This window comes from Nyctibius grandis, chromosome 1 (assembly GCF_013368605.1).
Source record: "Nyctibius grandis isolate bNycGra1 chromosome 1, bNycGra1.pri, whole genome shotgun sequence".
NCBI classification, from domain to species: domain Eukaryota; kingdom Metazoa; phylum Chordata; class Aves; order Nyctibiiformes; family Nyctibiidae; genus Nyctibius; species Nyctibius grandis.
The window spans coordinates 65,525,078-65,552,190 of NC_090658.1; the positions used below are offsets into that span (position 1 = coordinate 65,525,078).

General features: G+C 41.0%; 1 protein-coding gene across 2 annotated transcripts in view; it reads right to left on the reverse strand.

Annotated features, from left to right (window-relative positions):
- The window catches only part of PDE7B (phosphodiesterase 7B), a 191,233-nt gene that overhangs the window by 89,736 nt on the left and 74,384 nt on the right, over positions 1–27,113 (reverse strand). The window contains exon 1 of one of the 2 annotated variants that reach the window (XM_068398094.1): positions 1,475–1,844. The exons of the other annotated variant lie outside the window; for it this stretch is intronic. Within the exon in view, the coding sequence (XP_068254195.1) occupies positions 1,475–1,712 (238 nt within the window). The 5' untranslated portion in view covers positions 1,713–1,844. Of the gene's footprint in view, positions 1–1,474; positions 1,845–27,113 lie in introns of those variants that run through there. 2 annotated transcript variants of the gene reach the window in all.

Genomic DNA, 27,113 nt, shown 5'->3' on the forward strand with positions numbered 1-27,113 from the left:
AGTGATACACAGATACTTAGTTACTATTCAAGTTTATATATACAGTTACACACACAGAATACATACACACACATTTACACTTTGAAATACCTGCAACAAGTTTATGCTACGTAAGAAATTAAATTATTCTGGTACAGAATACTTTAAATACTTTAAATTGATAAAGGGTACAGCAAAGGAAGATGAAGGCATAACCTTTGAAGACTGAATGCTCCGTAAGTGTTCAGGGACCAAGTTGCAGAGATGAGATAATCCAGAGTTCTGAAGGAACGAGCCACACAGTTTCAGTAAGTCTATTAAGTCACAGTAGTACGATGACAGGGGAATAAAAAAATTATCAACCGATAGTGAGACAATCATAGGCCTACGAACCTGACTTCAACAAAATTCAAGAGGTTTTGAAGGAGGCAAGAGAGAGCCTCCAACAGAAGGCAAGAGGTTTTGAACTGTAAGTAATGTGAAGCATGGGATAAGATGCAGTATCAACTAATCAGATGTTAAGAAGTACCATGCTAACATGACAACTCATTTCTACATAATGAAAATGCAAGAAGTCTAACCTGGACTTCAACAAAGCATTCGATATGGTGCTATATGGCTCCATGACTGTTAGTGAGTTAGGAAAAACCTGACATGAGAGATTTATACAGTTAATAAAAAAGCATGTGCTCTTCAGCCAGTAATACACTACGTTCAAAGAGAAGTAGTGGGATGGGGCAGTGTTACTCCAAGAATGGGTCTGAAGTTTTTAATACTGGTAGCTAACACCACACAAGCCGTAAGGGTGTCGTGCCGCTGTGCACATGGGAAGCACGGGAAGATCATGTGAAATGAGCCGAGCACACCCAAAGACGAGTGTGAAGTTTGGCAGTGTAAGAGGAGAGGCCATGCGCTTAGAAAGCCAGAGCGAAATCAACCGGGGAAGCCCTCGGCGCTGGGGAGGGAGCAGCCACCGCCGCCGCTCTGGCCCCGTGTCGCTGCCCCCCCTCCACCCTTACCGCGGGGCCGCCTTTGCCGAGCTCCGTAAGGGCCGGGGAAAGGCTCCCCCGCGCCAGCACCGAGCCCAGCTGCCCTGGCTGAGGTCAGCCTCAAAGCCACGGAGCTACTTGCTCTAGTTTTTAGCTGAGCTTTTATCACCCCGCTTATAAAAGCACGCAACAGATTGCGGGGGAGAGCGCCGTCAGCAAATGGACCTGGCTTCCAGTTCCGGCACAAACTCCGCGTGTGTGTGCGCCCGCGGGGGGAGAGGGCGAGAGCTGCCAAAAGCACATTTTTAAATCCGGGCGCCCGTCGGGCAGCGCTCCCCGGCCCCGCGCCTTCCAACCTGCCCCGCTCCGGCGGCAGCTGCCCCGGGCCCCAGCGGCTCTGCCCCACGACGGGACGAGCCGGCTTCGGCGGCGGCTCCTCGCCACCCCCGGCCCCCAGCCGCGTTTGTCCCCCGGCTCCCCAGAGCAGCAGGGCAGGAGATACCTACCTGCCGAACCGCCCAGGGCATCCTCGCTCTCCAAAACCCCTCTGTGCTTCGCCCCGCGGAGCTCCCCCTTGGATTTCCAAACGAGCTTTACCATCTTGATCATCTCGGGCAAGTCCCAGGCCAGGGTTCCCTGCTGGTAACCGGGCAGGCTGCCCATGGGAAAGGGCATCGGCTCTTCCCCCGTTCTCCTCCGCCTGCCCGGCTCTGCCGCGGGGAAGAAGCGCTCCAGCACCGGCATTCTGGCCCGAGCCCCCCGCCGGGGAGCCGCAGCCACCCCCCGGCCCGAGCAGCCGCGATGGGCATCCAGAGCGGAGAGGGGGCACCCGGCCGCCCACCGCCGCCTCCCCGCGCAGGGGGCGCGCCCCTCCGCCGCCCGGCTCCGGCCCCGCGCTGCGGGCGCGGAAGGAAGGAGCGCCGGGCTCCGGCCGCCGCGCTCGCCGCCCGCCTTCTGCGCGGCCTCAGCCCGCCGCCAGGCGCCGGCAGCCGGGGCGAAGCGGCTGGCGGGCAGGCGCGGAGCCGCCGCTCATGCCGGCGCGGCGCAGCGCCGAGCCCCGGGGGCGGAGGCGGGGGCTCGGGCCGCTGCTGCCGGCGGCGGCGGTGCGGAGGTTGGCGCAGCCCGGCAGCGGCAGCTGGGGGCAGCGGGGCTGGGCGGGCAGAGCCGCCCCTCACGCCCCTCTGTGCACTAAGGAGGAGGGCAGGGAGGAGGCGGTTTGACTTTATCCGCGCCGTGATGCCACGGGGGAGCCCCCACCCCCCTGCCTTCCTCCTCACCCTCGCCAGGCTGGCTACGGAGCCGGTGGGGGTTTTGGCCTCTTAGTCAGACCCCGCGGTAACCTCGGCTGCCCTTCGGTCGGGAGGAACGGCGGTGATTCACGTCCCGCCGCTCGCTGCGAGGGCCGGGAGCGGGGCACGGGTCCGCTGGCGGGCGTGCGGTGCCCCCGCCCGCTCCGCTTTCGGACGCCAACCCGAGGGAAAGTACCCAAAAGGAGCATGCAGAAGGGCAGCGAAGGTGCCGGCGCTTGACGGGTCGCAGAGGAACGAGTTGCTGAAATCGCGGTTTTGAGGGGTGGGGGGGTGCGGAGTCTGCCCTGCGTCCCCATCGCTTTGGCTGCAGAGCTCCACCTGAACGGGTTCACGTTAGGACACTGCCTGGTGGCAGCGATCGCTCGCAGACTCCAACGAGAAGGCAATTATTCATCGCTAATCTTTAAAAACAAGGCAAAGCTGCCCGGGCGAGTGCTCCGTCTCACGCAGAAACGCGGTGGCGTGCCGGGGCTCTGCAGCCGCCGGCAGCACGCAGGGCCCGGCCAGCGCTTCCCCGCGCTTCCCCGCTGCCTCCAGCCCGGCGCCGCAGCAGCGCCCGTCCCTTCCCTGCCACCGCTGACCGGGAGGGGCCTTGCGCTTTTCCGAATTTTTATTTTGCCTTGCCACAATATATCCCTTTTAGCCTGCTGTTGGTACTGGTCTGTCCCTAGCGCTTAGTTTCCAGAGCACACAGCAGAGTGGTGGAGGGTGGGCTCTTGCACCGGCACTTAGTTTTCAGTAAAATTGCCAAAGACTTATTTAATAGGAGTTTAGTGGGCATTATAATATTTTCTAGCAGGCATATTTAATACATTTGTTACATTCGGATTACATTCGATGTTCTCCCTTTTCTCCAGGTGGAAAAATAAACTGGCAAACAAGCAGGATCTTCCTTCACAGAGGAAGAGGAGCCAAGAGAATGGACTGAAAGTTACCAAACACCCTTACGTGTAGAAAACAGGGTGCACAAGCCTTTTCTCCTCATGCCAGCATCAGCAGGGGCAGCGTGCTGCTTCCCCTGTTCTAGGATCCTCTGCCATGCTTATCTTAATGTTCCCACCTCAGACTGATGACTCTAATGCTTGTCAAAAACTAGCCCTATTTCGACTGCAGGCTGGAGTGCCATACTACTAGCGTACTACACTTTCAGGTGGCTCTGTCTTGAAAATTGTGAAGTGCTTCCAAAGTATTACACTCTTGTAGTTATTTTGCAGAGTCCTTAGCATCAGGATATCCTGACACTTGGAACAAAGGGGTTAAGAACAAAGAAAACAAATAGATGATGTGCAGTACAGTAGCACAAGCATTCAAACATTCATACAATGTATGGTTATAATTTTGTGGAAAGGCAAATTTTACTGGTTTTAAGTTCATATGGCTTCCTGGGGAATTTTAGGTTTTTCATATTAGTGCGTGTTGTGCAACTACTTTTTAGAGCAATGTTGTTCCTCTTAGGGATAAACTAGGCAACTGAAGTCCAAAAGACTTAGGAGAGGAAGACTTGCCTACTGGGCGAGTTAAACCTTTCACCCCAACTACTTCATTTTAGTTTTGAGCTACAAGGAGTTGCAGTAACTTTTTGTTAGTGTTTTTCCTCTTTGTTTACCTCTGCACTTCCTGCTCCCTGCTGGGAGAAAGAGCAGAAATGCCAGAGCACCATGAAAGAAAGGCTGTCCTTGTGCCACTTCCAGCTTCACTGGATGCAAAAGGTACCAGATATACTGGAAAAGAATGTATTCACAGATGACCAGCCCAATTGTTAGATGAATATGTGAACATTTACGTTCTTCACCAAACTTAGCTTCTAAACCTCTTGACAGCAGCAACAACAATCTGACTTTTCAAAAACTACCCTACCTTTTTATATCCTTAAAACTGGGAAAAGTTTTGTGCCAACTGTGGTTGGGTCACTTGCATATGTAGCTGACTTGTGGATAGGACCAGGCAGTCAGAATCGAAGCATTAATTATTGTATTTGTTTTCACTTACAGTTCTACAGGTGCAAAGCAGGAGGTCAGTCAAAAACCAAACTGAAACTGTGATCTGTTGTTGTTACAGTTTGTTATGTTGTTACGTATTTCAAGAAGAGATGTAATAAACCTAACAGACAGTATGTATTTTTCCTGGGAAAATTAGTGTCAAATGAAAGCAACTGCTTTAGATAGCCTGTAGTTTCTTTTTTTCCCTTGCTTTCTGGCCAGTTAAAGGATCAGCAGTTGCTAATTAAAAAAATAAATTGTGTAAAATATGTTGCCTGGCATTGATTGATAGGTATGTTTGTAAATGAATAGATCTTATTCTTACTAAACTTGTGCTTCAGAGTTGTGCTACAGTTCAGTGATTACTTATCCTTAATTCATCCAAGATTTTGCTGTTATTGATTGACTTCCCTTTTGTGTTTTTTATTATAAGAATGAAGCCAGATAAGAGCTGCTCACAGGAAAGCCTGGAAGATGTATATTTGATTATGAGGTTTTCAGCATCAAAAATCATCTGTAGCATCACTTTAAGAGACGTGTAAGAGACAAAATGCTCAGATTTTGCAACTTCTCTGTTTCTCTTGACTTCATTTGTGCTGTGATGATTTACCCAACTTGAAGATGTGACCTCAACATAATGCTTTTCATTGCGCTTGAGAAAAGCCATCAGAATTAAAAGGTAACATACTCCTACACAGCAATGTACCCAGCTATTTGTGACTGCATTTTAAACATTCCTTGAGCAAGCTCAGCTCACCTAAATCTTCTCTTTTGCATCCTCTCTTCCAGCAGGATTTGAAGGAAATCTGTCAACAGAGATAGATGGATGTCTTCATTGCTACTAACTGCATTTGTCTCCAACTCCGAGTCAAAGAAGCTTAAGTGACCACAAGAGAAATCTAAACGTATTAGCTCTGGCCCTTGTTCATCCTGAGAAGAAATGCCAATCAAAAGGCGAAGAGAGTCAGATCTGAAAACCTGACAAGGCAGTGCGTATTGTCACAGGTAGATACGAGAACTGGAAAAGACTCGAGGAAAGAGTGCTGCGGTGGGAGAAAAGGGAAGGGAGTAAGCTGACAGATTAATAGCTGGTGTTTCATAATTGGTGTCTCTTAAAAAGTTTTGCTTGTTTGCTTATTCACTCCAAAGTTATGTACTAAGAGCGGCAGCAGCAGAATTGCATGCCAGATGGTAGAGGAAGCGCTTCATGTATCTTTCCAGTCTACTGAAGCCTGCAGGGCCGTCCTTAACCCACTGCTCTGGTTTTCATTGCAAGTCCCTTTCTTCCCCTTTTTTCTTTTCCTTCCTTCAAAGAAAAAGAAGGGAGGGGGAAAGAGAGAGAAAAAAAGAAAAGCCATGGTTTAAACTGGCAATAGCACCATCCTTTTGGCTTTGAGCTACCCTGTCCTGTGCCAAATATACTGCCTCCAGCAACTCTCCCACAACAAATCAGTCCAGACACACAAAAGCTGTAAAAAAACGAATGGTGAAGAAAGATCCTTGATTCTCCCCCGCTACCCCCCCCCCCCAGCCTTTTCCTTTTGCTTCCCTCCCCAAGCTTCATTCCCCAGCAATGACCTCCTGCTTGCCAGTACTGTAAGTGATACTGGGACCTCCAGCCTACAACTTTGCTGACAGCTTCCTTAGAGTACAGGCGTCTTTGCCTGTCTGTATTAACAGAGCATTGTAAAGGAGACGTTATATTCTATTATTCCTCTCACTTCTATCTGATGGCTGATGTTTGAAAAAATGGCTCATAAATTAGTAGAGTGGCAGATTCCTTACTGTTGGAAACTGTCTGTTCTTTCAGCTAACTCACACCACTGCATTGTGTCACAACTTACTAAGAGTACATTCCCAGACAGACACCTGAAAAGATTTTATATTGTCTATTTATACGATACATTATTTAAAAAAATGGAAAAAGACTACCAAATTTTTTAAGTGATTAGCAAACATCAAGTGCTCCAAATGTAGAGACCAGTTTCAAAGACTCTCTGATACTGATTTTTAGAAAGTGTAAAGCATGTGTCTTTAGATGGCACATATTAGCGGAATCATCTTAAATCAGTAGTCACTTATGAAAAGTGTGCCTTTGCCTCTGTCCTAGGCGTTGCAGAGTCATGCAGAGACAACAGGCTAGGCCATTGCCTAGGGTCAGAACCAAGTGATGATGCAGTGGATGGGATCAAGTTTTAGAAGGCTTCAGCGGTGTGATGTGAGTTTAAGATAAAAGAGAAGACTGGGAATGCTGGGGCACAGTTGTTACATGTAAACTAAAAAAACCCGTGCTGCACATTTGCAGGGCAGCCTAAAAGGTGCAACAGAGAAAAGAAGAGTGTGAGTGAGTAACTTTTAGAGGGGACAAGGGAACAGAGTGCCCAAGAGTCTTGGAGAATATGACAGAAGAAACATAAGCAGGTAGAGTTATGCAGAGCTTGCAAGAATTTTTCTAATGACGTCCTGGAAGGTTTCTTTCATTGCTTTAAAAATCTTAGTATAATTTTCTTATTCTTTACCTCACATTTGTCTCATTCCAGATGTCTGTAATTTTAAATTTTATTCTTACTAATGAGAACAATTACTCGTAGTTATCTCTATCATAGCCATTAATTTATTAAATATTAACAATCTTGTATTTTGGGGGGGAAAGTTACTATGTCTGTGCTCTAGACTGGACATACTAAATTCTATAAACTACCTTAGAACTTTTTGTTCCCAACCCTGACATTGTTTTAATATTTTACTAAGAATTTTCAACAATTTACTAACATTTTTTTTGATGCATACTCAAGGTACATAGTAGGAGATTTTTTTATCTGCTACTGTCTCATTGTGAAGAGTAGTGAAATTAATTTCTAAGGGGATTGTAGAATACACTATTTGTTATTGCCTGAGCTGTGCACAGCATCACTCCTTGAGAGCCTCACCTACTGGGGAATGTTGAAGACAGGCAGTGGTGTTCTATGGGTTCACAGTAATCTTTTGGTTGTTGTCATCAGTCAGTCAGACTCCTTGGAAAAAGGTTCTGGAAATGGAGGAGTGAGGATTGTTTGAGTTCTGGAGGGCAAGGAGCCAATTCCTTTTTCATTCTTAACACATGTGAGATAGCACATTTTTATGATTAACAATTTGTACTACTAACTAAGCAAAAATGCTTGTGGTAAAGGAATAAACAGAAGTCCATAACTAATTGGAAACAGTGAGGTTGTGAAACTTTTCCATTGCCTGCTTTGGAAAATTAAAAGCTCAGCATACTGTGTCTGATGCTTAAAATCTCCCGCAGTACATGGCGAAATTCTGTGTGGCTTTAAAAGATAACAGATAACAGATAATAGAGTCATCTCACCTTAATAAAACATAATAAGAAAATAATGATAAGCTGAAGGAGAAGTAACAACGGAATTGCCAGCACTACATTGAACTGTGTTGCACAATGTATCTGATGGACTCCATTAGTTTATCTCCTCCCTCAATGCTCACATGCAAGCAAGATTTATGTGAGACAAGGTAAAGTCAAGAGATTTAAGAAAACCCATTACCATCCCAAAAGAAGCTGTTGCGCAGTGATCATTGCAACGCTTTTGCAAGGGATGCTTAATGATGAACTAGGACAATGGAATGGGAGGTTAAGAATGCTGCATCTCATTGAAAATGTAGGTAGAAAACAGGTAGGCAGAAAATAATAACCTATTATACGGGATAGTGGAAATGCTAGTCATCATCTTTATATAATAACCCTATAACAAGAATAACAGCAGCACCCTGCAGGATTTCTTTTTGTGAAGAGGTAAAAAAAGCCTGAGTAGAAAAAAGGACTAAGCAGATGAGAGATGCATATCCCTTAAATACATAACTAATATTAAGTAACTGGATAGTCTCAATGAATTCTAAAGGATTACTGACATCTTTAAAGCTGAGCATGTGCATGCACATTTTCTCAGCTGGGACATAAGTATCTAAAAATTATGGCAGCGGTTTGAAAGATGAGAGATGTGCCCCATTTGAAATGTTTCTTCTTTCACCTATAATGTTAATGAGATGGCATTAGAGGCTGTATAGCCTATGGTATCCTTGTACTTTAGCATATATGGAAAAGACTTGCAACTTTTCCTGCCTTTTGAAATTATGAAAATAAAGCGAGTAGCTGAAAAATCTGCATGAAGTGATATCTAGTTTAATTTTTTGTCAAGGAAAGCATAGTACAGTAAGAATAAATGGGACATAAATATAATGATAAATATAGAAAAATAATAGAGCTTGCTCCTTCACTTATAAATCATATATCGCAAGTTCTGATAACTTAGTTTTTCCTTTTATCTTTCAAAATGGAGAGGAAATAATATTTGACTAGGAAAAGAAGCACAATTTAAAATCAAATTAGTACATATTTCTTATCTTTTAAAACTTGTTAGATATTTGATGGCTGCATATATTAATATTGCAGAGTATCTACTCCTTGTCATTCTTCAGTTTTTTTCTGGTGACTTTAATAATTAAAGGTGAATTTATCTCTGTGCATAATCCCATTTAGGCCCTATGATAAGCATTAGGACAGCATATCTTAGGGGTAGGCCTTGTGCAGGCCTCCCCCAAATTTATTCCTGTTTACAATGCGAGAGCAAACTAATACAACTGAGTTGTATTTTGCCCGATGCCATGTATATTCTGATTGCGGACCTGTTATTAGCAGTGATTAAATTAACTTGATACTTTGGTCAGGTTGAATACCTAGGCCACTGAATTATAGCAGAAGAAATATTTCAGATGAAATATCTATGTCACTCGAGTACCATTTCTACATTTATGTTCATGTTGTAATTACAGTTTGTCTGTCTTTATTCTGTCTGCACATCAGCTTTCTGATGATGTGCGTACCCCAAAGCTGAGGTTATTTGCCCTCTCACAGAAGTGCTATGGCTTCCTTTCCCTCTTTGCATCTTGCATGACAGCAGCGAGTGCAGTTTGCTGCGGGGATGGACAGGAGATACAGCTGGGAAGTCGTGGGAAAGGTCTAACAATGATGCACAAACATCCTAGTGCTAAACTAAGCTCCCTCTGACCTAGTTTCTCATGACTGCAAAATCAGGCCATATTTACAGTAATAAAGCTCTTTGCGTTTCTTACAAATGCATTTGTGGAGATGTAGCTCCACCAGTGTCAGCAGCTTTGGAACTCTGCTGTCACCCCTGTGCTGGCATTTTATTATCATGCTATCAAGCCCCACTGATAATCACGCAAACACACGTCGGCTCTTTTCTTCACTACAGCTTCCACTCAAAATGTAGTCTTGCTGATGATGCTGCAGAAAGAAAAAAAACCCCGAGTAGATAGCCCAGGAGGAAAAGCTATCTCTAACTGGCTAAAGGCATCCACTAGATCTGCAGATGGAGAGGAGGCTTTCTGGAAAAGCTGTTTCTCTCAGATGTATTTGGGCAGGCTGCTCTCAGTAATGCACTTCCAGCTGAGTACGCTTTCCAAGATATCCTGACCATATGTAAAACCATAAATGTTTTCCAATGTTTCTTAAGATATCTGTTATTACTTTTTTTTTTCAATCCAGGCAATCACAGATTATTTTGCAGGGCTCTGCACAGCTCTTATGATAGCAATACTCATTTAAATACATGTTACTTGTAAGATACATTATATTAAAAGATCCCTAATTGATCAAAAGCTTAGTAAAAGAGGAAAGCATTCAGGTTATTTTGATACAATGGTCATGCAAATACTGTATTGTATACAGATTTTTTTCCCAGACCTTAGCCATACATCAAAATGTGAGCTTTGGTCATAGTATAGACATCCATAAACATCTCTTTCCATCAGTAGCAATGTGATTTCGAAGTTTTCAGGTGGGATAGTCAGGACAAAATTTCTATCTCCCTTTCACTATCTGTCCAATGCTAGGGACTATATTTGCCTGTGCTTGATCTGTTTCTGAGGTCTGCAATATTGTATGCCAAGTCAATTACAAGACATCACTGGTTACTTAATCTCACAGTTTTAAGACTTTTGTGTTACTCCCTTTAGCTTGCCTTCTGCTGACAGAGATCCTCTAGAAACAACAACAAAACCATTTTCAGTCACCTTTGGGTGGGATGAGAGAGCTAAACATCAGAGTGATTGCTCCCCAACATTTTCTGCCACCCACAGTTGCAGTCTGAAGATGTTTAATTCAGAAACCGTCTTCTGTCTATAAGAATGGACTTGGCAAAGTGTCACTTTTTTTTGAAGTCTGCAAAGTTCTGGTCACACTCAGGGAAGCTGACTGAAGGAGATTGCTGTGTGTCTCCACTAGCCAAGGAAAGAAAATTTCAGTGCTCAAGGGAGCACTGAACTGCCAGGGACAACGGTGCTCCCCAGTTCTGTATTCATGTTCCAGACAGCTCTGTTCACGCTCCTGAGTGCTTTGAAAAGCGGAGATGTTATAGAGTGTTTGTCACTGTGTCCTAAAATCAGAGTTTTAAAAAAAGTCTATACGATGGTCTAGACTATCTTCTTGCTAATGCTGGCTTGTTTTTAATGGAATATTATGCATATACTAAATAAGTAAAATGGGTTCTGTTATTTTTATCAGGAACATCTTTATCACTTCAATGAAACCCATTACATAGTTTTTGCTGTTATTTTTAAAGTATAATATGAATGTTCAGGTAATACCAGATGAGACTGGTTTCAGCCACCATTAACTCTGGCTTTTCAGAAAGGGAAAGAAATCCTCCAGTATTTCCAACTTCAGCTGGAACATTGGCACAGGAAACAATTTAGCAGGGCTAGCGTGCAAGGAAGTGATGTAACTTTTACCAGATTGTGTGACTGTGTGGAAAAAAAGTTGGCCTATCACCCTATTAAACCACTATTTTCCTATGCCAATGAATTGGAAAATGAACTGCATCTCCTTTGCTGACATTTGCCATATCTACATCAGCTATTTTTTTAATGCTTAAATCTCAGGTTTCCAACTATGCCATCACATGTGCTTGTATAAGTCCAATAGGAAATACTTACTTAAGTCTCATTTTTGCATGAACATAAACTTCCTTTTCTAATCACAGCATGCACTTGCATGCTCATCTAGGACTGCCTGCTGGTTCCTTACTATTTTCTTTTAAAAAGCACAGTTCCTTAGTTCAGAATACAATTACTAACATAATAAAAATAATGTTAGCAGTAGCAAGTTGGAAAGCAGAATTTGTTTTATGAAAATGTCAGACTTTGTTTTTATTAGACATCATAAGTTAAAACCAAATGTCCATCAGGCAGAATTTAAAAATTTGCAGTAAATTACTTCTGAGAAAATATTTTTTTCCTTTTGATGTAGCGAGCACTCTCTTGAGATAACTTCAAAACATTGCATTAGAATAACAGATCCTATAACCTGATATTTGAATAACATTTAACCTGGTATTTGAATAACATTTGAATAAACATGTTAGAATATTAAAGTCTAAATAAATTAACAAAACAATAGCGAAGGAAAATTACCAGAAAAGGTCAGAATGTAATGCTGGTTGTTTTCTTAAAAAATGAGAATCAAGAAGCAACTTCCCCTCATAGAAAAAAATGTTAATAAAAATAATTTTTTTAGAAAAAAATGATAACACTTCATTTTCTGAGGCAAAATTACTCCACTGAAAAAATTTCAGCTTGCTGTAGCTACCTTATTAGATATTTTCTATCTGAAAGTGTGTGAAGAGCAAGCACTGGACAATATGAATGCAAGAATGAGGATGCATTGGGGTAAAGAGCTCAATGGCTTGCAGGTGTCTTGTATGTGGCACAAAAGAGAGAGGAAGACCTGGCAGCATCTCTGTACCACTCAAATATCTTTGAACTGACAGTGGTAAAAAAAACAACCTTAGCAGCTCTGAAGTTAATGCCCTTTCCTGTGGCTGGGACCAGTGGGACATGGTGTACCGTCGTAAGAGGAACTGGCAGAAATTTCCCTGTTGAAGCGATGTTAAACTATGGAGAGATAAACAGGAGAGAATGAATGGCAAAATAGAACTGTATACATTCAGTGATTGGTAGCTATTTACTATGGTTAATTACTTTTATTTTATAAAGAAGATAATGAAAGGAGCAGACATTTATTAAGCAGATGATAGTTTGTCTAGATAAGATGAAAAATACTAACTTCGTAGATTATATATTTAAATCTTAAAGGCAAACAGAAGTTTTATTTAACATGTACATCAATTTTAGGTTATCATCTTTGCCATTTCCCTGCAGCATAAAGCCAAATACAACTTTCCTAGTTGCTCTTTTTTCCTTTTTTACTAAATGCCAGTATACCTCAGTGTGTATGTGGGAGTACAAATCATTTTGGATTAGATCAATTTGGTAACAGAAGTCTGTGTGGCTGGAGCCTTGTTTTACTAGATGTTATACGGACAGGTACTAATTATCATTCAAAGGTCAGTGTAAGAAACAGGGAGACTTTTACAACGCTGACTTAGGTACCCAGCTTGGCCACTAACTTAAACAGGAATGAGAGAGTCACCAAGGGTACAATTCAAAGTACCCAAATCAGCATTCTGCTCTGAATCACTGTATCACAGAGCCTCTGTCTTCCCTTTGGACTCAAAGAGGAGCCATGGGAAAACAGCTAGATAATTTAACCAGCCAAGTTTTGTGCTGATGTTCGGGCACGCTGCTTGCACCCTAAATTACAATAATGCACAGTGGAATAGCAGTTGGCACAGATCAAATGCCTTAAATTATAACAATTGCTTTTTAACAATTGTTTGGTAGAATTCATCACATCTTTGGCAGAAATCCAAACAATGAAACTTGCCTTCTTTTTGTTTTGAGGTTCAAAATGTTCCATTGCTTTCTAAATAAATAAATATTGGAGTCAGCTGTGTGCCTCAGTTTCTACTGAGATCAGAAGTGGAAGGATGAGAATGGTCCAGAAGGTGCTACCCTTCGGTTGTTTCCAGGGAGGAGAATCTCATGAGAAAATACTGATCTTAGGTTTTCTGTCAGAATTCCAAGATGCTAAGATAAATTGAAACAAAAATTCAGAATATCAAGTATTTTTTTTTTTATAAAATGGACTCACCAAATATTTTGAGGTTTGCCTGTTACCTACTTAAACATATCAGCAGTATTGCTTGAAAAGTATAGATTTTGCAAATTCAGACTTTGAAGCTCTAGAAAACAGCTGCAAAAGCACCATGCTGCACTGGATAATGTTGGTTGATTAGGAAACCAGAACTAAGTGGCTTGTAGTGTCTTATATGTGCCACACTGTATAGCTGTAACTGTTTTCTTATGGCTAATGTGGGAATAGTGTTACCTTTCTTCAAAGGAAGAAAGCAAATGTTAGGAATGATGAACTTTTAGCATACTGTAGTAGCAGAGGCCTCATACCTCTTCTTGGATACTTACATGTGTTTTTAAGGATCTGGTCTCAAACATAGTTACTCTGGACTGTCAAGATTTATAGCTATCTGGTCACTCTGAGGGTTCAAGTGCAATTGGCAAGACAGTACAAATAACAAATACAAGTTGAAATGTAACACTGTTAGCCAGGTTCAGAAATGGTGCTGTTTTTTTCAGGGAGTCGAGTAGGAGTTCATCGCTTTGCAATGCCTATGAGTCATGCCAGGTAGCGCTGGCAGCCCTGCGTGACCTTGCCAAGTGCTGTATCCCCAGCTAACCTCCGGGCCTGAGTGTCTCGGTTTGCAGGACATGTGAGCAGCCTTCCCCTGGGCCAGGTGCGGGCAGCGACAGAGTAGTTGCAACCACCCCTGAAGTCCTCATCAGGTGCAATGTTCAAGAGGTGTCAGATATGTCCAGCTATCTTATCGTCCAGTCCACTTATTATTGACACAGTGTCTTGCATCTGTAGTTGCTTGTATTCTGAAGAAGTGTTTAAAAGATTTTTTTTTCCATCCATAGTTGAACATGTTTTTGTCTTTTCTTGTTTGTGTTGTCTTGCCAATAACACCTGGGCTATTAGGTGAAGGGACAGTTGCAAACTGTGGTAATAGATATAAGCTCTGCTATCCACCCGTGGCTGAACTGTGAACACTACTGAAAAGGGTTGGATATAAACGCTATTTGTATCTATGTAACTTGCATATATTATGAGGGAAAATTTAGAATAATGTTGTGGCCAAAGCAATATTTTGGTCAGAAAATTGGGGTAAGGATCAATTCTGGTCAGAAAAGTGGGATAAGGACCAATTCTAAGAATCATATTTCATAGCCACAAGTAACAAAGGCCTCAGTTACTTTATCCCCTATATTGTTTGGGAGAAGTCATTTCCCTTAATTTAACACAGGGAAGAGTGCTTACCTAATTCATCTTTTATTTCAGCCCTGCCGCAACTGAAGGATCGACTGAATGGCCACAGCTGGCAGCCACAGCCCAGGCTTGCAGCCTGGCCCATGTAGGGCTGAGATACCCTGGAAGCGAGATGTGCTCATGCTGTCAGAAATTGCCCTGCCTGGCCTATTGCCAGCACTGCGTGCTGCGGCACTGAAATCAGCTGCAACAGATCCTTGCCTTTCCACCTAAATACCGAAAAAGTGCTGTTGGCGTTGAGGCATGCTGGTTTGCTCTGCATGCTAAGCAAAGGGATGTGCATCTCCGAGAGGAGCTAGCACTTAAATGCTTTTCAACATGAGCTAAACTGTATGAAGAACTGTGAAACAATAAGATAGGGAGGCAGAAATTCCTGCATGTGATTTTTCTGCTCCAGCTGTGTGTGGCCTTGGGTGGGAAGATCTTCCCATCCCATCTGAAAATAACGGTGTCTCGTTCCTGAGCAGAGCTGATGTGCAGTAATAGAATTTGGAAAGTTGTCATTATGGATATCACTAAGTAATTTCCATGCATTTCTTTCACATATGCTATTTTCCGTATTACAGAAGATACTTGTTTCATTTTGTTGTTAAATTTTGCCAAGAATTTACATAAAACTCCTCCAATTGAACTACACTAAAAAGCATTTAAATATGTTAAATTACTTTTCATTATGAATCAATAGATTTAAATACCTAGAAGTGGCAGGTTGCTAACAGGACTGCTGATTTGGGTGTCCTGATTCCAGACAATCCAGTTAGAAACATCCAAAATGAATTGATTTGTAAGAACTAATGGATAACTATCGTCTGACTAAGAAGGATATCTTTTTAATATGTTGCACGTTGTTATCATAAAATCATAGCCTGAGGTTTTAAGTTATGCTGAAAAAGATATAATAGCTGAGTAAAAGGTATCATCGTTCCTTAAAGAGCCAAATTTCCTTTTTAAAATATGTCGTATCATGTTTCTTGGCTGGACTAATTCCTCCCGTCATGGAATATTCTCTGCATTCATGAAGCATGTCCAACTTAGTGATTTTTCTCTATTATACCATGTAAAATGCCTTTTACATACACAACATAGTACCTTGTATTTGCTTAGTACTGCACAATGAGCATTATATGTTTTCTAGAAAACATCCACTCCCACTAATGCTCATGTATGTGGAGTATGTATGTGTGCAGCCATAGAAAGACAAGGCGAACATATGGACTCCCACACATGCACATGTGGGACATTGAGAATTAAAACCATAAATATCAGGCAATATGCAATCCCCTCTCTCCACCTCTGGCTGAATTACCTGTGATCATTTTTAAAAAATAAAGACTGGACACCAGTTCAAATCAAGTGTTTTAAAATTCCCTTAATTATTCTATAATCAGAACATGCTGTTTCTAAACATGACTCCTCAGTAGAAGGGCATCAGAAGATTTTGAGCAGGCAAGTGATAAGTGCCTTGGACATCTGATTCTTCATACATGTGAGCCCTCTCAAAGTCTTATTACCCTCTCTTATTACCTTCTCTTATTATTATTCCTCCTCTCAGAGGAGGAAACTCTCAAGCTTGTAATCCTTATGTCCCTTCTAGTTAACCAACAGAAATAGTTCATTTGATTCATTTGAGGTATTTACATTGCTATACTATGAGCTGAAAAGAGCTCTCAAAATGCTTGTGTCTGTTGACTGTAAGGAAGCCTCAGATATAAACATTCTTATTGTGGACACATAAAGGTACAAAGGAGGTAAGAAGAAAGCATGCTGCCCCCCGGTGATGCTGTGTGCTATTTGTGAAGAGAATTTACTGCTCTCACTATTGTGCAATATAAATTCTTCCCTCGAAGCTGAGATCCCTCATTTATACCTTTCAACCACTTCTTCCATAGCCTTTCTATTACTTATTGCCTTCTGCCTTCTTTCCTTTTCCTAGATGAAATTCCTTCTTAAGCAGTAATTTAATGGAGTAAGATAATATAGTCAAAGGCTTCAGAACTAGGAGATTTTTAATTATAAAATTCCATAATTTCTTTTGTAAATTTATTTAATATGTTGTATCTATGCATGAAAAAATATGCATGAAAATATGTTGGATCTATGCATAAAACATGACTAAACAAGCCTAGGATCTATATGAGTCTTGATAGTTTGGCTAAGTACCAGTCTCTTACAAACTTTTTTCCACTTCACTCACCAAAAACAACCTAGAACTTCAGCCAGGGTTATCTATTTCCATATGCAGCCTATGCCAAGAAAAGAGCTCACAAACATTAAAAGCTAGTCGATAATGATAAGACAATGAAATTAAATATCTCCAAAGAACTCTGGTAGAATTTTCTTTCCCCTATATAAGCCTATGGAGTTGCATTAAATACCATTTAGATAGCCCAAGTTTCAGGGGACAATTAATGACAGAAACAGTAATTACAGGAAAGGCTGCCTCAAAGAGCCTGAGTTCCACACCAGTAACGAACTGTTACTGATGGATCAAGAAGATAAGGCTACCTTTACGAAAAAACGGAAAAGGGTCTAAAAACAGATATTCCTGTTAACAATGGGAAAATATCTGGAGAAAAGCCAAAGCCTCATTTATGTGTGCGGCCTTTAGGGAAGAAAGTATTGTAATGTATGGTTGCCATGCTAAGAATATTAAAAAGCAAATGAGCAACCAAGAGGCCGTTCAAACAGAAATCTATCTTTAAAGGTAGCATACAGCATTTACATGAAGGTTTTGTGATGCTTGTGTGGATGGTTTGCGGATGTTTATAATGAGAAACACAAAAGCGTGTGTTAGCATATGAAAGAATGAGCACGGTAGGGAATCTGACTTCCTACCACATGACTGAGCAAAGCATCGAAGGAGGAGACACATACTGATTTTCTGGTGCCAGGAGATGTGAGGGAGAAGGCTGCTGGGATCTGCAGCTGGCTCGAGCCAGAGGAATGACTTTGTTTGGTATAACTCTGTGAGCTTTCATGTGTTTGTTTCCCTGGGGGCAGGAGCTAAAACCTGTTGTGATGTGATAGTCCTTGGCTTCCTGGAAGCAGGAGATAGCCCACCAGATGACTAATTGCCTCAGCACACTGGGGCAGCTGAGCCAGCTACTTCCTAGAATCTCCTGGGTCAGTCTATGGGCGATGTGATAAAAACTGTCACTACAGTTCCAAGGGGACGATTAGGGCTGCTGGGATCCAGCTCTAACACAATTTCAGCAGAGGGATGGCTGAGCAGCCAGAGAGCAGAAGCAGGGACAAGATGTAGGTGAGAACAGGAGTAGCAGACTGCCTAAGTCTTGTGAGGTTTTGCATCATTTCTGCAGCCCAGGGTCAGCTGAAAGTGGCAAATTCAGGCACAGTGAACAATGGGCCCACCTGTATGTCAGCTAGAATTTTTATTGCACTTGTAGGGTGAAATAGGCCAACGTGTAGGCAGAACTTTATGGCAATAGCAGGTATTCACTACAGCTGCTCTCTGCTGGCTGGAGCTAGAACTAGACCTCCACATCTGCTGGAGGATGTACGTGTCCCTCGCTTTTGTCGACAGATAACTACCTAGACTTCTGAATTAGGAGAGTCTAAGTTTTACCCTACCATAGCAATGAAATTCCAAGGGTGCCAGGTCTGTAATTTAACAATAATCATGAAGCCAGTAAGCCACAGCTTTGTTTAAGTAAGACCTGGTTAGGTCACATCTCTTAAAAGTAAATGAATAGGAAAGATGAAAGTGGATTCAGCAGCGAATTATTATCTTTGACCACATATTATCAACTAGATGGCCTTATGCCTTTAAATCTGGGATAATTATGGTTTTCTCCAACAATATCCAATTACATGACGAATAACCTTGGCGTCTAAGGCAGGAACCTCTGATATGCGTCACTTCTTACCTCAAGAAGATTGTTTATCAGAGTTATCAGTGCTGGCTGCTGAAAAATCAGCCTGCTATTGTTACATTCCCATTCGGAGCACGCTGACTTCCAAAACATCCGAGCAGACCTGACAGAATGAGGGCTGGGAGTACTCTGCCAGAGGGAACTCCTGGGGGGAATAAACCAACTGCATTCATTGCACTTCTTCCTTTATAGTATGTGATAATGTAGCTGGGGAATGCAGGGGCAGTCCCTCCTGTGAGAGACAAAGCAGTAAATACATATAGGAAATCTTCAGTGCATATTTCTGATTTGCACTGATTTCATTCCAGGTTCTTCTTAATGCTGGTAGTTGCAAAGTACAAAGACAGAAATGTCTTGCACTGGGAAAAAAAAATCTTTTGAATACTGGGATCAATCACTCTCCAACACAGTGAAGTGTTGCATTGCTGATTAGCCTTAGATCCCATAAGCAATAAAGATGAAATTTGTTATTAGAACAACAGGTGTTATCATTAAAGTGCTTCCTAATAATAGATTAGAAGGTAACATGAATGAAGTTTGTACAGTAACATCTTGTACTGTGTTAGAATAAGAACAGTCTCTATAAAGCAGAAAAACAAGGCATGAATTTCATTACAGAATTGTTTGGAATATTCTTTAATAGAAATAGGTATTTGATATATTATGTATTTAGCAACTTAGCTATATAATGTGTTAATTATCTGGGGATTTGCATTTAATATATTTAAATCTGGTTTAAATTTTGGGTTATTGCTTTAAAAACATCTACTGTTAGAAAAATTGTCTTCCTAGCCCTTTGCCAGAAAAAGAGAAGCTTTTAACTCATGGCTAATAAAACTTTTATTAATAATTAAAGAACGTTGATGATTAGAAGCGGCCTACAGCTGCTATGCATGGATATTACAGATGAGACCTACCAGTATCTGTTTCTTACTAAATGTGAGAACAAGGCATAAGTCATCAAGATGTTAAAGACTAGATCCAAAAAATGTTCCTGAAATGGGATTTAGGAATTCCAAATAGTATTTTGTGCTTAAATCCAAGTGCAAGACCCCGAAAACTTCCACTTAACTTTTGTTTGACATTGAAAATGCTTCAGCACTGTGCCTGTTGCAAATTTCTTGCTTTGCTTGCTTGCTTTTTAACTGTAAAACCCAGTTGGTGTCTGAAAGATCTGAGTGTGAGCATGCTCAAAAGCACCTCAGATTGGGGCAGAGCTCTGAAGCCACTGCTGCTTTCATGTTTCCATTCTGTTTGCATCCAGATACAAAGCATTCATCTACTGGAGTCGCATTGTGTTCACTCCAGTTGGTGTTCTCAGCACGTGCCAGGTACAGGGTGCAGCTCATCGCAAGCTCTAGTGGTGATCATTACAAAATAGGACCAGGAGAAAAAGGAGTGCCTTTTCTTTATATAACAATAAAACTGCGCCTGGAATTTATATGGCAGTTTAGCATTTACATGGGTTATCTGTAAAAGGGGCAGGGGGCAGATTATGTTTCATTGTCTGCTGGGGGGAACGCTTCTTCCACAGCTTGTAGGTCCCTGCAGCGTTAGGTGTGCTGAGCAGGAGCAGCCTGTATGTGCAGAGAAGAATTCAAGTTCGTTGTGTATGTGTGTGCAAGAGTGAAATGCCTTTATAGTGTAATGGTTATGACATTCACTTAGGATGAGAGAGAACTAGGATCTTGTCTATGCTTCAGTTTGCTCTTAGATTTTGTTATATGACTTTCATGGGGACTCCTGGTTCAGAGACCACAGCGTAGGAATGCTTCGTCAGTAGTGTGGGATTTTAATTGGAGCAGATTATGCTGTAATTTTAAAATTTAGTTTATTTTTGCCTTTTAAGGTTAGATTTTTTTTTATTTAAGTTTTTTTTTTTTTTAATTTAAACTAGGTTTACAGTAGCTCTCTGTGGTTTAACAGTCGGTCAGGTGCTTGTGAGCCACATGAAATTCAGGAGTGAGAGTCCTCAAGTGAACAGGGACTGTTTTTCATTACTTTGCTCATATTCTTTTTCTAATTGGCTGATAAGCTGTATCCAGGTGCTTTCAAAGACCCACTGGGACTGGGGTGGCTGTTTCAATACTTCATAACTATAGAGGACAGAACCTGCCAATTCCCTGTTCCAGTGTTGATACTTTATTTAGTGAATACATATTTGAGTTCCCCATTTGAACTGGCATTTGCACTTCTCAGGCGCTCACTTCTCAGACTCAGACAGAAATTGCTGTGTATTTTGCCTAGGAGAAATTACAGGTAACTTGCCACAAAGCCTTGCATTACACACCAGCCAACACTTTAGGGTAGCTTATGAAGACAGGGAAAACGTAGAGAAAAAACTGTTCTACCGAGACAGATGCACTGTTTTTGATGGCCTGGGTTCGGGAAACCTGATTAAAAACAAGATTTTAAAAAATTATAGTCAAAGGGTAACTGGCAGATGATTATGCACCAGCAGTCATGGGAGAAAGCAGCCTGGAACGTGGGAGCAGGTGTTGCATTGGCCAACCTGAAACGGAGGGAGGATGACTAAAACCCTCCTTCATTCTCGTCCCTTGCTCAATTAAATCCAATTTAGAACAATGTGTTGCTACACATTGTGCCAAGAATTAAAGGGAATAAAAGACCAACTTACTTATTTTACCACTGAAGAAGTCCTTTTTTAGAGTACCGTAATAACTGCTCTTATAAAAGACATGCCACAGGATCATCAGTGAGTAGAGGGCATTAAGAGCAGAATTTTATATCTTGTCAAGCAGACAGCTCCTCCATCAGCAGGACACTCTCACAAGCTACACAATAGCACTGTTCTACAGTTGACATAGGCACTTTCTACACCAGCGCCATCACTCCCGTTTTGTCATCCACGTCCATGTGTGAACCCCACTCAGTCTTACTTTATGTCAGATAAACTACTACCACAAAGCAGGGTCACTGCATTTGGGTAGAGATCTTACTTATTAGCTCTAAGTGAATAAGCTCAATCAAGAAACACGGCAGAAAACTGGACTTTCAGCTACAAAAAATTTTTATCAAAAAGTTTCTGAAGTCCACAGGGAAAGTTTCTATTTGTCAGAGCAATTTAGTGCTCCTTTTCTGCCACAAACAAAATTTCAGTTTCCATCTGGAAATATTGGATTCGGAGATGCCGTAGGAATTCCTCAGGTGAGCCTTAGTTTATCTGACTCATTATCCCATTTTCCTCTGTGACTGAGGTTACTCAGCCAAGCTGAACCTGCTATAAGGTGTCACCAGGGACTCTTGTCATATGCTGGAGTAACTCAGCAAGAGACACAGTGATGCACATCCCACATAAAAGACCGAAGTGTACAGACCTTCAACGACCATGCCTGTAAAACTCCACAGCAGCTTTTCTTAATATAAAGCTTGTTACCGGCCAAAGGATTTCCACTAAAAATTTGGGTCTCAAGTTTTCATCTTTTACTGAAATGTAATTACAGGATCTAATTTCAGGAAGACAATTTTTGTCAAACATTTCTGAAGAAACTCTTCCTCCAGCCAGCTTAGATGAATACTTGTTATCAAAGGCAGGCAAGTTTTTGAGTAGAAGAGAAGGAGGCGTAGCGGCAGGAGAAATAAAGACAGGAGCTGAATGATGGGCCCTGCCTATGTGAACCTGTACTTCTGGTGTAGCTCCTACTGAGGGAGTTAAATGTGTCCATAATATGAGATCCTGCAGCACATCTTGTTACTCTTGAGGCAGCTTCAGCAAGAATATAAAAACCAGATGGAGAAAGGTGCTAGTAGTTTAGTAGTTCCTGCAGATGATCTTTCCATGTCGAGGCAGAAGATTTCTAGCAGGACAGTGTTAGAGGGATTTATGCTGTTCCCTCTTCAGACCCCATTTTGCAGAGGGAGGGCTTGAGGCTGTACAGCTGCCAGCCTAAAACCTTTCTAGATTTACTACTGGAAATTCACTTAAAATTAAACCTCAGCAATGCCCTCCCCCCAAAAAAGGATTAAGAACAAAAAATGTCAAGTAGGAAATGTTCAGAGTGAACAGAGAATTGTGGTGCCTCTTATTGAGATCAAAATCAAACTCTCTCCCATCCCATCCTAGGATTTCAGAAAGCTTTCCAGCACACATCTGCCTCCAGTTTCCTCTTTGTTTATTCAGTCATCAATTATCAGGAGACTTTTTGTTTTGTCTCAATGAGCTGCACAATTTGAAGCAACTGTGGTATCTAAGATGGTTCTGCCTAAACCAAACACAGATTCCTTCATGGCACAGAGAAACTGGATTAGATTAAAATAAAAATATCCAAAACCAACAGAATTTTCTCTCTAAGCTGTTCTGAGGGTTATTATAATGTCATTTTCCCCTGTGAAACAAATAATACACAGACTTCAAAAGCCCCGAGTGTTGTTCTCAAACAACAGAGAAGAAATGAGATTAGACATTGTGATTTATGACGCTTCCATTCCTTCTTTTTAAGAAAAGGGAAATACGTTAATAATTAAAGTCACATGAACTCAGATTCTTTTGGCTCCTAAAATATTATGACATGCACTTGCCTAAAGAGCCCTCTAGGACAAATGTACAATGACAGCAATTGCACTTGCACCTTGGATGTGGTAGCTCCCCGGACATATTATTACCTCTGATTAAACCAGTGGACTAATGCCTGTTGTTACGCTCTCTGCTGATGGCAAGAAATGACAATGGAGCATCTGCCATTCATCTTCCCTTTCCAGCAGAGCTCTGTCAGTGACTGCTATTGTTGCTACATCATGTAGCAACTAACCAGGGACTCGAATGATTTATGCTACCCCTTAGCTTACTTTCACATCCCCACAACTCCTTCCATAGGAGCAGTCTCGTGGCAATTTTAATTGAATATTCACAGAATGGTGGGGTGTATTGGCAATGCTGTTTGAGGTTTCCAAAGCAAAGCAAAATAATACCAGTTTAACAATGATTTTGTTGTATGGTAGATACTGACCCGAGTCTGTAAATATAAAACACTGGAAACCAATAGGTAAAGAAATTAGGTTCCATTAGAAAATCTTTGCAGAGCAGTTAGAGCTGAGGAAGGTAAAATGTCTGTCTTTTTCTTAGACAAGCAATGACTTGTCTCTTGACAAATGCCTGTCTTAATGATCAAAGAGCCAGAGCACATTCTGGGGCTTGACAAAGTGCCTGGTCATGTACCTTAACTATAAATTTGTCTTCCTACTTTTGTATAAACCTGAAATACAGCTCATGGAGTGAAAATGCACAGGCTTCTTTTTAAGATGATGTTCAAGTTTTCATACAGTATTTAGTATCAAAAACAACAATAAGACAAAAGTACTTATATCTGTATGGGCTGTCTTTACATACTGTTATCTAACTGGCTGAAAGACACTGAAAATAACTCTCTCTTCTTCCGTCATCATGGTAATATGTTTCTTGTTATGATAATATTATACAATTCTGATGTCAGTTTATTACACTATTTTCAGGTGGAGAAGTCAATTCTAGGCCACTAGTCCTTGGTTTCTTCTAAGAAATGTCTACTAATAAAGTGCATGATGCCAGTATTTCTGAGTTCCTTTCATTAGCAGTCTTTGTAAGAAAACAAAAAATTTTCTTGTATATGCACAAATAAAATGTGAGGGTCTCACTATTGTATGTCAATAAATGAAGCTCTGGAATATTAATAATTCCTTTGAATTAAGTGTTAAATTAAATTTGCTCTGTATTAATCTATAAACTCAGTGTAAAATCCTGACCTAGGATTAAAAGGCATTTTACCTTAAGTTTCAAAGAGGACAGTATTTCACATTGGACTAAATCACATTTGCCATTCCCCATAAACCTGTCCTCATTTCAGAGTATAAGGCAAACGCCTGATAAAGTTTTAAGTTGCATGCACAAGTTAATGGCACGTGTACTAGAAGCAGGCAAACAATATCCAGGAAAACACATGCTTACAATCTGTCATAAATTACAGTTTATCTACACCCTATGCATCCTCAGTTAAACCTTAACTGAGCTGAGTACAGAAACCTGCGTGGTAGACCAGCTATTTGGTTGAAGTCACAACTGGCGTTGACTCTCTGGCAAGGTGTACAGAAGCAGGTAGCACAAGAAGAGCAGACTGGCTGAGTTAAACAGCCACTGCTGAGGACCCAGTGTCTGCACTGTGTATGCTTTGGACGATTTGTTTTGGACTACTTCTAATCTATTTCCACAGACTATACGTCTAGTAGCAGCTAGAATGCACTAGAGGTGCTCCCAGAGCACATGGCTTGCTCTATTTCATGTGAAAGTAATCCAGTTTGTCTATTCTGAGACTGCTCCATAATGCAAACCAAAGTTTGCAGTAACTCGGGATAGCATCTCAAAAATACGCTCCTGATCTGACCTAAAACACTAATGTAGACATACTGTTTACAAGGAGAGGCTATAGAGTAACTTCCTTAAAAATTTTACCATGGGGTGAAATGTGTTTTTAAAATGTTATGAAAATAAAACCCATATTTCACATATTAATGGCTGCATTTAGTCTTCATATCCAAACATTTCATGATGCAGTCAAATTTTCTACCCATATGACAGTGTCATAATCAGGCCAATCTGGACCCTTTAAGCATCTGAAAAATCTTTTATCATGCTTTTAATTTACTTTATTCAACTAAAATTCAGGAGCTATTCAGATGTCAGAAAAGGTCCTGCAGCTATGTCACAGGGCAAGAGAGAGAGAGATTAAGACTTCACAAAGGCAAAGAGGAAAATAATTCAATTAATAAGAACAATTTACTATCTACATTACTACAAATGTGCTGAAAACTTAGAAATTGCTCTTATATTAAGAAACAATAAATTATCTTACAGATGAGGTTGATTAGCCTGATTTTCTATTATCCCTCATACTTTAAAGTTCAGAGCTTTGAGCACAATGAAAAACAATGTCTGTACTCCAAGAGTAAGATGAATCTCTCCCAACTGCTCGCATCCACACTAGAGCTTCCTTAGCAATCAATGGGGAGAAATAGGCATTCTCTGAGTAGGGTTCCTCAGTCTAGTTTTAGACATCTATTTTGCAATGACCTGAGTCTTAAGGAAGTACCTCTTTCTCATTCTTTTCAACCACAAAAGGGAAGATTAGATGATGGCTGTAGACTTTAAAAAAGAATTTTTTTGCAGATGTTTACAGGCATTGTCAGATGAATCGCATCACAACTATCTTCAGCTTTATTTCATCTGCAGAGTGAGAGGGATGCCCTATAAGGGAAATCCAGTAGGAACACTCTCTGAACTTTTCTGTAAGAAATACAGTAATCTCTTGACAATGCTATTTGTGACTTAGAAATTAAATTTCTTGTTGCTAAATCTGTTCCTGTCATTTACTACCAATATACGTAGTCACTCCATGATTTCTTAAGTCCAGAGCCTCAAGTATTTGGATCAGATCAGGGCTTGAGCATGTGCAGTGCTAGACACTGTGACTGACCCTGGCACAGGAACATATTTCAGCCTACGCATTTTTTGGCTTCAGTGAAAATATGTAAATACATGCTTAAGTAGTTTGATGATCAAGGGATAATCTAAGAGATCAACTTAATGATTTAAGAAGTATAAGAAATAAAAGAATACAACAGATTATCATTAGAAATGATAATTTATTAAAAAAAAAAAAAAAGGAAGCTAAAGGAAAAAAGCATTTTGAGGAAAGATAGCTACCCACCTAGCAAGTCTGAAAAACAGCAGGTGTTTGATTTTGTGGTTTTTTCTTTTTTATACTAAAGGTGAAAAAAAATCCTACAAATAATATAATCCCAGTTCTCAGTAAGAATGGTAAAATTATTAACAACATTTCAGAACAGCAAAAAATTTTAGCTCCAGAATACAATGAGACATCCTTTACAATACAGAGCAGAGAAGAATACAGGAAAATGCATTCTTAAGCTGAGAAGTTTATGAACATTTACAGCCAGGAACTGAGTGCTTGAAAGCACAGGAATTCCATGGCTTTCTCAGACATTAATCACTCCTACTAAGGGTAGCTACACAGTAATCTATAGGAAATTGCAGAGACTGTGAAGTTGCAAGGTATCACCAAGGAATAACTACAGAAACAAAGTTTAATTGCTAGAGATGAGCTAAAACCACAAAATATAAATTTGAACCATTTAAATCTGGGTTTGGAATTTTTACACCTGGAGATTTTATCATGCTATCATGAAGGGATGGCTGGCTGTAAAACTGTGGGTAAGTGTTTTCTTCTCCAATTTGGTCCCATTAATAGATCTAATAATTGCTCCTTTCCCCCCTCTTCCCATTTTTTTGAGAGAGCGTTATTACAGCAGTATGGTTAGTCACAGCAATTTTCTGTACAGCAAGTACTTTGGGTGAACACATCCCACTCATAACAGTTTGGACAAAGAAGATGGGAAATTACATGAATGCAGTCCATGTTTAGGCACGAGGTTAGGCACGAGGAAAAATCAAACTGTGAGGCAGCAGACTGAATAGGCACTTGAAATCTTTTTTCCAACAGGGGATCAGCAATAATTCATGTGACAAATACCATGAAATAAGATATGAGATCATCTTCAGTAAATCAATCAGGCAACTGTTTCTCTGCTTTATCTAAGAAGCGCCTAGTTAAAAAAAATAAAAAAAAAACAAAAGG